The sequence below is a fragment of the Chiloscyllium plagiosum genome, chromosome 32, assembly GCF_004010195.1.
Source record: "Chiloscyllium plagiosum isolate BGI_BamShark_2017 chromosome 32, ASM401019v2, whole genome shotgun sequence".
Lineage (NCBI taxonomy): Eukaryota > Metazoa > Chordata > Chondrichthyes > Orectolobiformes > Hemiscylliidae > Chiloscyllium > Chiloscyllium plagiosum.
Genome location: NC_057741.1, coordinates 21,019,999 through 21,036,025, shown reverse-complemented (window position 1 = coordinate 21,036,025; position 16,027 = coordinate 21,019,999). Strand labels below are relative to the sequence as shown.

The window sequence follows — 16,027 nt, the reverse complement described above, 5'->3', positions numbered from 1 at the left end:
CTTAGTCATTCTTTGACTGTGACCCCTAGTTCTGGACTTTCCCAACATCAGGAACATTCTTCCCACATCTAGCCTGCCGTGTCCTGTCAGGATTTTATATATCTATGAGATCCCCCTCATTCTTCTAAATTCAGGTGAGTGGAGGCCCAGTCAATCTGGTCGTTCTTCATATGTCAACCCTGCCATCTGGGGAATCAGTCTGGTGAACCTTTGCTGGACTCCCTCAATAACAAGAATGTCCTTTCAGACTAGGAGTTCAAAACTGCACTCAGTACTCCAGGTGTGACCTCACCAAGGCCCTGAATAACTGGAAGAAGGTATCCTTACTCCTGTACTCAAATCCTCCACTATGAGGCTGTTCATGCCATTAGTTTTCCTCACTGCCTGTGTACTTGCATGCTAATCTTCAGCAACTGTTCCACCATGACACTCTGGTCTTGTTGCACTTCACCTTTTCCTAACCTTTGATATAAGTAAATACCTTAAGCAATGATTTGGAGACACCGGTGTTGGACTGGGGTGTACAAAGTTAAAAATCACACAACACCAGGTTATAGTCCCAAAAGGTTTGTTTGGAAGCACTAGCTTTTGGAGCGCTGCTCCTTCATCACATGATTGTTGAAGGAGCAGCGCTCCGAAAGCTAGCAATTCCAAATAAACCTGTTGGACTATAACCTAGTGTTGTGATTTTTAACTTTGTATACCTTAAGCAAACAACTGTCCCCTTTTATTGGACTATCAGTGTTACATTCTGAAATTTATTGGCTTCTGCCAAATCGATTATGTAATAAAAATTGAGAAAGTTTCTTTATAACTGAACAGTTAAAATAATTCTGATTTCATCGAACCTGAAATCTGGACAGTTAGCTTAACAAAATGGATTCCAGAGGGTCATATCACTTATTTTGTAGTTTCTGTACAGAGCAGGATGAACTAAAGTCTGCACTTGTATCTGGAAAATTATTAATATACAATCCATCTTGATCAGATATTGTTACCTACCCCCTTTCCATTCCAGTGGAAGAGCTTTAAGTGGTAGTGGTTGATAGACTTGCTGGCCTATGAAGATGAGATTTCAAAATAAAAACATCCAACAGCCTGCTCATGGCTGGAATGTTGATGGGATAGCAGAAACCTTCCATGTGCGACAATTACATTTGTCATCAGGTCATTGGGTGGGCAGTGGAAGACATTAATTATGTTGTCTCATTACAGAAACTGGCTTGAAATAGCAAATTTTATTCTCCGAACAGCCAGAGAGAATTGACTGGGATTGCAGAAACACCAGATATCTGTTCATATTAATGCAATATTTGCATGGGAAGAAATGCTCTATACGTAGTTCCTACTGTTTTGATCTGGGGTGTTGGCTTTTCAATTATTTTGGTGCTTTGGAAGCTGATCACTGAAAAGGCATCACTCTTTTATCACTTCCTTCAGTGCAGCAACAGATTGTTAATTCAAATCAACAAATTTCCTTTTACATTATTCATGGACAGGTCCAAGTCTCGAATGCAACATCTTATATTTAATACATGATTTTAATCACTGAGTGAATCCAAACAGTTATTGTCATGTATATAATTTAGTTACTGGCAGTCATTGATACCCACCAAAACTTTCAAACAAAATAGAAAGAAATTATATTTAATTTTAGATTTCATAAATAGACTCATAGAGTACAAGAACAGGGAAGTTATGATGGACTTGTGTAAGACACTGATTAGGCTGTAGATGGAGTATTATGTACAGTTTGGGCACCACATTATAGGAAAGATGTGAATGCATTGACAAGTGCAAAATGAGTTTATAGGAATGGTTCAAGTGATGAGCCATTTCAGTTAGGAGAAAACATCCGAGAAATTGGGACTGTTTTACTTGGAGTCAAGAAGCTAAGAGGAGATTTGATAGAAAATGTCAAAATCATGAGGGGTCTGGACAAGTTGGAAACAGAGAAACATTTTCCATTTATAAATAGATTGAGAACCAAAAGAGAGGGTTTTAAAGTGTTTTGCAAAAGAAGCAGATGTGAAGTGAGAAGAATCTTTTCACACAATGAATAGAAATGTGGTGGAGGCAGGTTTAAATGAGGTATTGAAGAGGACATTGGATAATTATTTAAATAGAAATAATGCAAAGGATACAGGGAAAAAGCAGGAAACTAAGTTAATATGCACAGAGAGCCAGCGCAGGAATGCACTTTAGAAGAAACCGAAACATCACCATATTTTAGAAAATACGAAACTGAACATTGATTGAAGGAGAATTATTAGCTAAAGCATAGAAGACTTCCCAAAATCATCATGGGATCTTCTGCATCCACCCAGCCACATAAGACATGTCTCAACTGAAGCAGAATGATTTGAACACTGCCTTCCTCAGTACAGTACTAAAGTGTCAGTCTTGATTTTTGTGCTTAAGTCCTGAAATGGGATTTGAATACACACGTCATGACTCGTGAGAATACTACCAACTGAGCCATGGCTGGCACTGACTTTGTAGCACATTGCTTTCTACCGTCTTATCTCTACTCTTTTATTTTCTCATTTCCAAGCCATTTTGCTTTTCATTGTGCCTTCATATTCTTATTTATGTTCTAGTGTTAATGCTCTGGTATTTTTTAGCCAACTGATTAAGGATCTGTGAGGACCTTGCCAATTTTTGTCAAAACACTTCAAAGAATTCTGCAATGGTGTGGAAGAATAGTTTTACTTCTGGTATTATTTATGGAGATGAAATTACTTTGAAGCCTGTATTGTTGGGGCATTCCTAACAAAAGTGAAACTAAGTTTTAGTTTTTTGGAAAGAGGTGAAACCATGTATTTCTGGCTATGACATCATTTCTGAGAAATAAATTTGTGCATTGATTTGCTGGGTGTCAAACTGATTGTGAGATCCAATTTCAACTTGTTAGGGTTAGAACAAGCAAGATTTTTAAAATGGCAGCTTTTTATTTTTCAACAGAAGGTATTGAGCTTCATAATTGGAACAGCAATGTGCAAACCAGAACAAAATATGCAGTTGATTTTCAATAGAGAGAGAATAGGATAGTGCGTTTAAAGCTGAGAGTGTTAAGATGAAAAGTCATGGCATTGTTCTGCATTGAGAGGAATAACCCAGTACGGATGAGGTAACTTTTACCAGACTGTTTCGTTCAAGTATAGGCAGAGTAACTGGAGGAAAGAATGACGTCTCTCTTTTGACTCCCAAAACAACAGCTACATCATATTCTATAGTATCTAATGTCCTGTTTAATGCCTTCCCCAACATTATCATTATAGTTTGGAATCTGTGTACAACCCCCACTATCATTTCCTGTCCCTTGCTGTTTCTAAGCTCTATCCAGGAGGATAGCCTAGGAACCCTCCAACCACAAGGGATGAACTCGGATTTCACCAGTTTCCTCATTTCCCCTCCCCCCACCTTGTCCCAGTCAAATCCATCGAATTCAGTACCGCCTTCCTAACCTGCAATCTTCTTCCCGACCTCTCCGCCCCCACCCCAGTCTGACCTATCACCCTCACCTTGACCTCTTTCCACCTATCACATTTCCGACGCCCCTCCCCCAAGTCCCTCCTCCCTACCTTTTATCTTAGCCTGCTGGACAAACTTTCCTCATTCCTGAAGAAGGGCTTATGCCCGAAACGTCGATTCTCCTGTTCCCTGGATGCTGTCTGACCTGCTGCGCTTTTCCAGCAACACATTTTCAGCTCTAAGCTCTATCCATACAGGTTCCACTTCTTTGGAGCTAATGTCCTTCCTCATATTTGCGGTAATGTCCTCTTTAGCCAACAATGCTACGTCATCTGCTTTTCATCTTTCTCTGTATTTCCTAAAGACTGAATAATCTTGGATATTTAGTTTGCATCCCTGGTCACTCTACGGCCATGTCACGTAATCCTAACTATATCCTATCTGTTTATAACTATTTGTGCAACTAATTCATTGACTTCATCATAAATGATTCACGCATTAAGATTGGCTTGTCTTTTGACATTCTTAGTCCTGTTTGCATTATTTTGCCCTGTGGCCGTGTTTGATTCTTGTCCTTGAATTCTCTGTGTGTCATATTTTTCTTATCTCCATTCTGTCATTTGTTTTTGCCCTTGATTCTCTCTTGATTCTGTACATAGGTTTCTACTTCCCTACCACTTTAGTTTAAACCCTCACTAAATACACTAGCAGAAACTCCCCCAATCACATTAATTCCTGTCCCAGTGTCCCAGGAATCTGAAACCCTCCCCGTTGTACTATCTGTCCAACCACGTAATCATCTGATATATCCTGCTATTGCAACTCTAGTTAGCACATGTCATTGGTACGAACCTGATATTACTACCTTTTTGAGGTCCATTTCCGGTTCTCTGGCAACTCCCTCGGTCCATGTGAATTCACATGCCTCTAGAATACCTGAGGTCTCCCCACTTGAATTTTCTTTTTAAGTTAATGCTAAACCTGTTCAGGACTAATGCTTCCAACAGGGTTAATAATGTCCCAGCATGTTCCTTTATCATTGCAGAAGTCAGGACCAAGTCCTCAGCATATTGAATCAGGAGGTTCCCTCCTCCTCTTTTTATCTGCTCCCATATTAGCATCATAGCCTGGTGAAATATAGCTGGGTTATTGAGGAACTCTTGGGGCAAACAGTTCCACCAGTATTGGTGCTGTCTGCCATAAAGCCAAACCAGTCTTGAGATTCCATAACCCGGACTATGGCCAAACATCAGCTAGCAATTTCCAGGACACTATACCCAATGTTCCGGACATAAGTCATTAAATATCATGGTACAATTAGCAGTAATAGAATGCTCCTTTGGGGTCACCTCCTTCAAAATTGTATAATCTGGTGAACTCATAGGACCAGTCCAACTTCCTTACTGGTCACATGAACGAGTTAGCTTCTTAAATTACTCATTGTGCCAGTGATTCTTTTACTACTTCCCCTACTGACTCCAGTGCCTCCCTACATAATAGGTATTGGCTGTTTAATCCATGGAGGAGACCTGCACCTCCAAAGAGGACATATTAATTCTGCTGCAATCCAATCTATGGGTTGTTGATGCCTTTGGCACTGTTTCCATTATTATTTGCTGTTTTGTATACATATTCCAATGATATTTATTGTCGGGCTGAGCTGGATACTGGGATATTTGCCTTTCCCCAAGGATAAAGGCGACATAGTCAATAATGCGGTCTAAATCAATACATGAGCCAGGTTAATCTGATTTAACTGGTTTAGCCTCTGAACCAAACCAAGTTACCAAGAGTGGTGCTCTCGGTACTTCTTGGATTCTGATGACTTTAAAATCCAAGGTGAATGACAATGGCAATATGGAGAAGGAATCTTCCCAAACGTTTTCAGGGTGTCTATATTCCCCAGCTTTCTTATTTAAATCTCCACAGTCAATTTTGCCTGGTTGCTGTTGTGTGGCAACAGGCATCACCTTGCAGCAAGTTTCTCTTGACTACTAATTGTTGCTTAGACAGACAATAAAGGAACAAGAATACTTTGTTGGTTCGACCTTTTTCTTTCCCTTCCACCAAGCCTGCTGAGCCTCCAGCAAGTCTTCCAATCACAGCTGCCCTTTTTCGCCTGTTCTACCAACCCCTGTGTTTCGCATACACTTACTGTATCGACCTTTCTTGATCCCATGCTTCTTCAAGATGTGACCCGTACTCCAGCATTTTGCCATGTACTTCTTTGCGTGAACTGAATTATGCAATCCCTTGCCCCTGCCTCAGACCTGTTTGATGGTCATCCACAATTCTTTATCCATTTTGTCTCTTTCACATGTGAATGTTCTGCTGACTACACTAAACTGTTCTGTGAAGGCAGGAATAATCCAGTCCAGATACTTCAGGTACATTTTATTGGTCTTTGTTCAAGTATATGCAGAAGAGCTAAAGGACAGAGTAACATATCTCTTGTGACTCCCACAACAGTGATGACAGCATAGTTTATTGTATCAGAATACATTAGATTTCAGAGTTCACATGATCCACCAGTAGTACAAGAGGTTATGTCCAAATCTTTGCAAGACAGTTGACACAATAGCGTTGTTCGGTCAGGGTCTGCTTACTTGGATGCTTGCCAAGCTTGTTGGTCAGAGTTCTCACCTCCTGTGCTTGTCCAAATATATTTGTGCTATGCTAAAACTGTTCATTAGAGTTCACCTATTACTTGTACTGGCACAGACATGCCTATGCAATATTAATCCCTTCAGCACAGCTGGTAAGGAGACTAAAAGACCGATCACCAGTGCATGTATTGTGAAAGTTCTGAAAGTGTGTCTTTTGGTGGACACAACACCCATGGAACTCTGGGATGTTAAAACTGTTTTTGAATAGGTCTCCAGGCATAACTTCTCCATCCATAAAACAAATGAAACTCTATCTGGCAAGAACAGAATTTTATGTATCTTTGTACCTGAGATTAATGTCTTATACAGTGAAGGGCCTACTGAAGACGTCTCAGAGACCTATCTTTATTGTAATCAGCTATTTAAAATTTATTTATTTAGTTTCCACACTAGAATTTGCCTATTACTTCATGTGACATCTATATTAATTTTAGTTTTGACTGTTAATACTAAAAGGTTTAAGAAGTGGAATTTTGTCCATGAGGTATTTCCTTTGGGGTCATTTAGAAAGTTTGATTCTTTCACAGTATTGCTCTCAAAAATCGTTGCATTGTTCGTGACAATCTTTTTGGCTGAAATCAACCTAACTCAAATTGAAAACTCAGTACAGAATGTTAGGTGGAAATCTAATATTGGCTCCACTAAAATGCATCTAACTCTAAATTAAGGGGAGCCTTCTAGCAACTGTTTGGTTGTGTAAATTTGTTTAAACTGTTACTATTCTAACAAGAACTAAATTGGAATTTTGCCATTAGGTGATACTCTAATTGCTGTGAATGATGTGGAAGTGACTACTGAGAACATTGAGCGGGTTTTATCATGTATTCCAGGTCCAATGCAGGTATGTTTATGATCTATCTCATTTATGTTGAAATAAAGTACTTTGTCATGGAAACTATTTAGCGTTATTTCCCATTTGGTTTCAACAACCCATTATGATTAAATGTTTGTCTTCACAAAATTGTTGGAAATCTGTTGAATTGGACTGACCATTATGTAACCTGTCTTTTTTCATTACATTGAAATCATTGGAATGAAAGTTAGGCATGTGATCCAATCAGCCAGATTTTGGCTAATTGTGAAATCAGACCTAAAGTTACCTAAAAGACATTTTATAATTGTGATACCGGCATTTTGAGAAAGTTGTTTCATTTATTTATTATTGTGGTGTTCCCTGCAGCCTTCTTGCTTTGCTATTTAATGTAATAATTATTTCTAATGAATTTAATGGTTATTGCTGGGCAACCATTAAAGCTAGTCCGAATAGTGGTAAAATGTTGATTATGTAAGAGTAGAGGCTCAGGTCTTCTGATCAGGATCAGAAGTCCATTTCTGACCCTGATCAAACAAAAACATGCATCCTTGATTTTGGAGATCTCCATGTAAACTTGCAGGCCACAAGCCTTGCAGCTGAAGGAGTCTAGTCCAGGCCATGAGGCCATGCAGCCAGTAACGGAATGGATTGACTTTGATACCTCACATTTTAAAAAAAAACAGCTGCTGTATTCTAAGATTTAAAGCTTAACAGTTCAGATTTTGTTGCATGAGACCTCTAGCAGCACCTTTTGTCAATTAGACTTGCCCTTGCATTTGAATAGGTTACAGAAAGAGCTAAATGATAATGTTGCAGCAAGTTAAACAGCTATCTAGACCCTAAATGAACAGGCCAAGGATCTATGCATTTCCTTAACCAACCTCATTTGTGGATCAAAAAATAAGCAGGGGAATAGCAGAGAACCAAATTTAAATTAGCTGTAAGTTAGACGGGTGAATTTAATGTCGTCAGCTACAGAAAGAGAAGTAGAGAAGAGAAAAAGGATAATTACCTGGTACTTATGTGGCGTGAATGAAAATGGTATTTGCCATTTATCATCCCAAGCATGGATGTTGTGCAAGCATATAGATATGGATTGCTTCAGTATCTGAGGAGTCACAAATGGTGCTGAACACAGTGTAATCATCAGTGAGCATCCCCATTTTTGACATCATGGAGTGAGTTATTAATGAAGCAATTGAAGATGGTTGTGCCTAGGACTCTACCTTGAAAAGCTGTAGTGATACCCTAGGGTAAGATGATTGTCCTTGAACGGCCCAAACCCATCTTCATTTATACCAGGTATTACTCCAACCAATGGAGAGATTTCCCCATCCTCTTTACTCCACTTTTGCTAGGATACTTTAAAAATTGCTCTTTCGTGAACTCAGTAAAGCCAATTAAGTGGCCTCTTATTGGTACAAGAGACATTGGGTAACTGTATTTTTACTACAGGGAGCCGCCTTCACTGAGGAGATTAGAAAGAGGGGAGCTGATTCACCCTTCCTCACCTGGTCATGAGACTACTATATTTGAATAGTTTGCATTTTACTGCCTTTATGGTTCATTGCAGTGGCACACCAATGCTGTGTTCCATCCCAGATTTACCATTTAATTTTGAAAATAAGTAGCAACACCATGTAAAGGGGCAAGTAATTGATGATTTGAACACATGTATGATTTGAGTAAATTATGCTTCTATATTGGTTTCATGATGAATTCCTTAACAAGAAGAACAACTGTTCAGTTGGTACAGAATTGCTATGGCACAGAAGGAAGCCATTCAGCCCATTGTGCATGCACCTGCTCTTCAAAAAAGCATTATTACCTAATGCCAATCTCCAGCTTTTTCCTGTACTTCTGCACACTGTTCCCAACCAAATAATCATCGAATGCCCCCTCGAATGGCTCAAATGAATCTGGTTTCATCACATTTTCAGGCAGTGCATTCCATACCTTAACTACTTGCTGTGTAAAATAAATTTCTCATATCACTCTTGCTTATTTTGCACCTCACTTTAAATCTATGCCCCTCATTGTTGTTCTTTTTCCAAGCACAAGCAGCTTTTCCTTACCTACTCTGTCTACCCTACTCATGATTTTGGAAACCTCATTCAAATTTCCTTTTAGCTTTCTTTTTCTCCACGGAGAACTGTCACAACTTCTTCAATCTGTATTCATAACTGAAGTTTCTCATTCCTGGAACCATTCTTGTAAATTGTTTCTGCAGTCTCTCCAGTACATTTACATCTTTTGTATCATGTGGCACCCGTAATGGACACAGTTCTCCAGGTGAAGTCAAGTAAATATTTTATGCAAGTTCAACATCACTTCCTTTCTCTATGCCCGTATTAATAAAGCTGATGATACTGTATGCTTTATTAATTGCTCTCTCCATCTGTCCTGCCACCTTAATTATCTGTATGCATACACACACAGGTCTGTCTGCTCTTGCACCCCCTATTTTATATTGCCTATTGGTGTTCCTATTGCAGCAAAATGTCAGATTATGCAAGGAACCAAATTTCTAGTTCAGTGTGTTTGTTTATAGCTTCTGTTTCCTATGTAATTTTACCCTTTTTATTCCTTAGCTCTAGCCAAAATGATTCTGTTCTTGAATCTCTGGCACATCCTCTTTCTCCAACACTGCAATATACTCCTTAACCAATATTACTACCCCTCCTCCTTTTTCTATCTTTCCTGAAGAACTTACACCCAGGAATATTTAAAACCCAATCATTTCCTTCCAGGAGCCCAGGTCTGTTATTGTCACAACATCATATTTCTGCATTGACATATGTAACTCCCCAACTTTATTGGCTATACATGTACATACATTAACTGTGTTATGACTTCATTTTTTTCACCTTTACTGTGACTTCACCAATTAATTTGCTTTCCTCAATGCTCATGCCAACTTTATCCCCAAGTATTTAGCGAACCCCAGTGTTCTCGAGTATTCGCTCTTCTCTGTTAAGTTAAATTTAAAACCGTTTTGTCACAAACCAGGGATAGCCAACAAAACTAAGTCAGCCGGACTATCATTGAATTTGCAAAATAATAAAATTAAAATATTCAGTAACCCTCCAAGTCGACCAATGGTTCCTAATCAGACTTCACCAGTAACAGACCTTGGGCACCAACTTTATAACTTAAATTAAAAAGTAACAATTTATTATTGATAATGCAACTTTAGCAGAACAAAGATAAACAAGGTAATCTAATTAATATCTGTGATCCAATGCCCAATCTTTGTTGATCGTAACTCTCACTTTTACTCAGAAAGAAGAGATAATTAAAGGATAAATTATAAGGAAAGTAACATAATTGTAATTTGCCAGTTCATTATACAGCTTCCTGCAATGGATACCAGCCCTTCATGAAATCATTGGACAAAGGATTGTTCACAAGTAGGTAGAACTGTATATCTTATTTGAATCCCAAAGTCATAGGTTAATGCAAACAGCTTCAGCAGACTCTTAGAAATATTTTCTTATTTCTTACAGATTGAGATTCTTTTCTCAAACCAGTCAACAATTTGATAACTGATGAAAATGCAACTTTAAAAAAAAAAGGTTTTGTGATTTACACACGAAAGAAGTGAAGCTATCACTGTATTCTAACAGATGAAAGGCTTAACAGACAATCAATTTTTCAATGTATAATTTCAGTTACATCACGCTGCAAATTGTTGCTATAAATTCTGTGTTACGATTGAGCCCTCCACTATCACCTGATGAAGGAGCGTCGCTCCGAAAGCTAGTGTGCTTCCAATTAAACCTGTTGGACTATAACCTGGTGTTGTGTGATTTTTAACTTTGTACACCCCAGTCCAACACCAGCATCTCCTAATCGAGAAAACTAGAAAGAGAGACAGTGAAACATACCAGCAGTCTCTAGAAATTCATTTTTTTAAAAAGCACTCTCCCTCCTGCTAAAACCTAATCAAAACTGGTTCTCTCTTTTTCTTTTCGGTTTCTGTGGTTGACTGTTTAACACTGGTCCTCCTTTGATTGATTGACTGATTCAACATCCAACCAGCTGCCAGCCCTGATTAGTTAGTGGATAGGACAGGCTTTCTGTGGCCATCAACATAACTCCAGGATGTTATGTTGCCTCACTGCTGTATGGGTCAAGGATATGTCAGAGCAGCTGCAGAACATCCTTCTGGGAGTGAGTGAACATAGATACCAAAGATTTGGGTAAGAAGGGGGATATGGCCCAGCAATCAGAGTTTAAGGAACTAGGTAGAAAGCTAGCTAGCAGAACCTTAAATGTAGTAATTCCTGGATTACTTACTATGTGCAAGTGAATACAGAACCAGGAGATGAATTGAACCAGCCACCTTGTGCCTCTTGCAAACCACTGGAAGTATCAGAGAAGAATGACCAAGAAGCAACTTTCTGACCAGTACAACGATCATAAGAATTATCTCAAGACGACTCAGTTGCCTTCCTAGTCTTTTCCATTGCCCACAACATCATTTTTTTCTGCCTGCATCTGCCTTTATGCCTATGAAGAAAAGTTTATAGGATATTAGAATTTCAACTGGTAGAGTTAGATGTTGATAGGTCAAAATTGTTTACCTGTATCTTGAGCCTATTCACTTGAAATAACTACTTGTTTAGTACAGAGTCAATCTGGATATGAAAATAAGGTAACTTCTATAAAATGTTTAACCCTGTGACGACTCTGGAAGTAGCAGGGCTTGATTTCCAGCATGGTATCGCTTCACAATGCACTGTAATATATACAGAACTACTCTAAAACCACAGATGTTCTCAAATTATGACAGATGACCTTTAAAGCACCAAGAACTTAACTGTAGTTTTTTTAAATTGGATTTAATGGGAAAATCTATTCATTTAAATGGTTTACTTAAAGTTACTCTTTTCAGGAATGCAACTACAACTTTAAATGAGGAACTACTGTATTACTGGGTTAGCTTTTTGACTATGCTGATCTTGGGTTTGATCCTTTCCATGTATTGTATCATTGATTTCCCACAAAAAACATTGCATTGGATCTTTGCAATGTGATTGATGTCTATCTCAATCTTTTATATGTGTGCAAGTGATGTCTTCCATAAAATCATTTGACTAGGTTTCTGAGTGGTATCATTTTAACATCATAGAACTTTAAGTGAAGAAACCATTGAACCAATCATGACAATGCCATCTCTTCCTGAATATAATCAAAAGCTAACCTTCTGACTTCTTGTCTCTGTATCTTCTGCTTAATTATTTCTAATATTTCTCTTCAAACGTGCAATACCATTGCCTCCATTTGTCCAGCAGCTTTCTACAGAAAGAAGTTTCTTCTAACTACTTACCTCACTGACCTAGTGACCAGAGTAAATTGAAAATCAATGTTTTGATTGCTGACTAGAAGAAATACTATTTCATTTTTCACTTTATGCAAAATCTTTATACATTTTTCTGTTTTAAAAGATGATCTTGTCAACTTTGTTGGCTGAAGGAGTGCACCATTGCTCTAGTCACATTTTTCCCAGGATTGCAGCTGTTGACACCATCACTGTTTTTCTTTTTTTTCTAACTTTAGGTTGCAATTGCAATTGAGAGTTGAATATAAACCTTTGAACTGTAGTTCATTTTAAAAAGAGTCAAAGACTGATGTTTGTTGTTAGGAATTGGCCTAGAAAGATCATGCAGGTTAATTATTGTTTTAAGGACACTGACAATTCAGCATTGAGATCTTGTTATGCTCAGGGACTGGCAGCTGGTTGGATGTTGAATTAGTCAGTCAGAAGAGGATGGGTGCTGACCAGTCACCCAGAGAGCACATTGAAAAAGGAAGTGAAAAGGAAAAGTGATTTGACTTTGTCTGGGTTTTTGAGCAGGAGGCAGTTTTGCTTTAGAAGCTGCTGGACTAGAAAGCTGATTTTTCGGTTTTGCTGTCTGTAGTTACTATCCAGTTATTGACTTGTTGAAAGTTCTGAGAAAAAAACTCAGTCTGTAATAAATAAGTAAAAATCTTCAGAGGTCTGTGGAATCTGCTTGTGTTGACAGGTGACATTGAAATTCAAGTAAGATGCACAGTATTTTGTATCTGGATTACAACTCATTGTCAAAAGATTTCATGAAGGCCTGGTATTCATTGAAACAGTTATTGACAAATTACTATTCTTTTATTTTCTTTTTTAAATTAGCCCTTAAATGTGTATATCTGTCTGTCTGTCACTGTGAGAGTTGAGGGGTCTGTATTCAATGAAGATTGGACTTCGATCAAAGATATTAATTAGATTATCTTGTACTTTGTGTTCTGCTGAAGTTACATTATTAATAATAAATTGTTAATTCTGTTTAAGGTGTAAACTTGATGTCTAAGATCCTTTATTTATGAAGTTTGGTTATGAATATTGAGCAACTTTGAAGGTGATTAATTTCACTGTTGCAAATCTGTTGATAGGGAGGCTAATTTAGATTGGTTTGCTATTCCCGTAATAGAATGCTAAATAAAAATATCTTCTCCAGCTACCAAAGTAACCTATCCACAAGTTTAGACAAAAGATCTATTAAGCACGTTTTGTAATAAACACTATTTTCACCAAAACAAAACTTATTCAATAAAGAGGCAATAATTCCTGAGTATATGCGATGAATAAAATGGAAGTATAGAAGTATTTCTTTCAAAATATCCCCAAAATTCATGTCCAGGCACACACACATTGAATGTGCATGCACACAGTCTTGAAGAAAACATTTCTTTGCAGAGATTAGCATTCTGAAACCAAATAAACACTGTGGCCAATGGGTTAAAAACAAAATGATACAGTGAAGGATGTTCTGGTTTCTGTTGTGACTAATGTGGTCAAGTTACTAATCATCCACTGGTGTCTCTGAAGTCTTGCAGACTCTGCTGAGTCACAAAATATATATCTTGAATTGTTCATTCAGTCACTTTTCTCTCTGATTTTTTTTCTTTAGTATGTTCCATCCAACCAGCTTATTTTCAGAAGGCTTTCCTCCTACTCAGCTTGCTCTTTAAACCAGATAGAACAAGAAGTTGTCCAAACAGGTTACTGTTCAGAACAGCCCTAGCAGAGTTAACAGCTAAGGATGCAGCTATCATCACTGGGGAGCCTTGTTTTTGTAAAAAAAAAACTCTAACATCCACTGTGAGCTTTCAATTACCCCTTTTAAAGAAACCCATCCAAATAGATTCTCAAAACTTGAAAGAAATTCCTTTCCCCACAGACCTTCAAAATGTAAGTCTTAAAAAAGCATTTTCATAATTCCAGCAGCTCTGTTATCGCTTGTAGAAGCATTGAAAGAATTATGACACATAAGGAGGATAATGGCTCATCTCTTTTCTCCCCATAATTGTAACTTCCCATTTTGCATTACCCTGGTGAATGTATATTGTCTGCTTAAGTTAGGTAGTGGTTCATGCTTGGTCAGTGGTTAGAGACAGAACTGAAAATGTGTTGCTGGAAAAGCGCAGCAGGTCAGGCAGCATCCAAGGAGCAGGAGAATCGACATTTCGGGCATGAGCCCTTCTTCAGGAAAGTGTGATAGTAAGTAAGGTAGTTAAACCTAAGTGTACTGCTGGAGGAGCCTTGGCCTTTGTCCCAAACTTGTTCTTGATATGTATGATGAGTGTAAAATGGATAGAGTAAATGTACAAACTTTCCATGACACTATGGTACAGAAGATCCCAGGTGCCAGTCAGTCCACTTTAGAGAGCTATTCATTATTGAACCAAAGTATACATCTGCAGTAAACCAATGCTTTGCAATGTCACTTAATGTCATAAAAATGAATAAATGTTTAAAATTTGAATATTTTGTTTTGACCCTTCCACCACACATTCATGCTATTCTTGAATGTTGGTGAGCATTTTCAGTATTTGCTGTTGTGGCATTCAAAGAACAAGATTAAATAAATGCAGTTGAGGTAAATTGTTTGATTACAAAATATAAAATCCCACAAAATCCTTGCTAACTTTCTGAATTGTTGCTTGGAATGGGTTGATATTCTTACATACTTACTAACTGTGCCTGTGGAAAATCAGTTTATATCTTTATAATGCATGTTACTTTTGTTTTCAAAATTACCTTAGAATTTCTGTCTTTTTCTATAACCCCTGCTGGGATTTTAGATTACTTACAGTGTGGAAACAGGCCCTTCGGCCCAACAAGTCCACACCAACCCTCTGAAGAGCAACCCACCCAGACCCATTCCCCTACATTTACCCTTTCACCTAACACTACGGGCAATTTAGCATGGCCAATTCACCTAACCTGCACATTTTTGGACTGTGGGAGGAAACTGGAGCACCCAGGGGAAACCCACGCAGACACAGGGAGAATGTGCAAACTCAACACAGACAGTTGCCTGAGGCGGGAATTGAACTGTGAGGCAGCAGTGCTAACCACTGTGCCACCGTGCCGTCCTGGGATGTAAATATCAAATCTGAACCATTGTTTTCTTCAGTTTCCGTATCCTTCATTTTAATATCTTTGCTCATCTGACTCCAGTGTGGTTCTCTCACGCACACTCTATGCCCACCCCACTCTCTTGCTCTCCCCACTCCACTTCCTTTCAAAATGTGGGAACAATTAAGAGAGTAAACTGATAATTCCATGCTTTGGTTTCCATGACACCAGACTCCTGACATAATTGCTCTGCTCAGAACTTGACTGCAGCAGGAGACTCCGAGGAGGACAATGGAAACGCATTAGGGATAACATCAAAATGGCACTGATAAAAGAATCCAGAGAAGAGGTCAAACATCCCTGTCAAATTGTGAGAATCCCTGGCTCATGACCAGAATGGTCCTAAACATCCCACAAGATTTTGTGAGCCGTGGCAAATTCGAAACATCATTAAAAATACACACAAACCTCCAAGCAACTCATCTACCTGCCACTTCAAACAATACCTGATCTTCACATGGCAGAATCTACAGATCACACATTGGACTTAGCAGCCATCTCTAAACCCATCGAACCAATGTGAAGCAAGTCACTTACGATCCTGAGGGACTGCCTAAGGAAAAGAATTCAAAACTTCAGTTAAGAGCTGCGCTTTTCAGGGTAGCAATTTGTAGC

The 16,027-nt window shown here is 38.4% G+C and overlaps 1 protein-coding gene across 3 annotated transcripts in view; it reads left to right on the top strand.

The window, feature by feature from the left end:
- Nucleotides 1–16,027, top strand: part of intu (inturned planar cell polarity protein) — a 119,081-nt gene that overhangs the window by 35,713 nt on the left and 67,341 nt on the right. For all 3 annotated transcript variants that reach the window (XM_043674187.1, XM_043674188.1, XM_043674186.1), the window contains exon 3: nucleotides 6,896–6,981. In XM_043674187.1, the coding sequence (XP_043530122.1) occupies nucleotides 6,896–6,981 (86 nt within the window). The remainder of the gene's footprint in view (nucleotides 1–6,895; nucleotides 6,982–16,027) is intronic.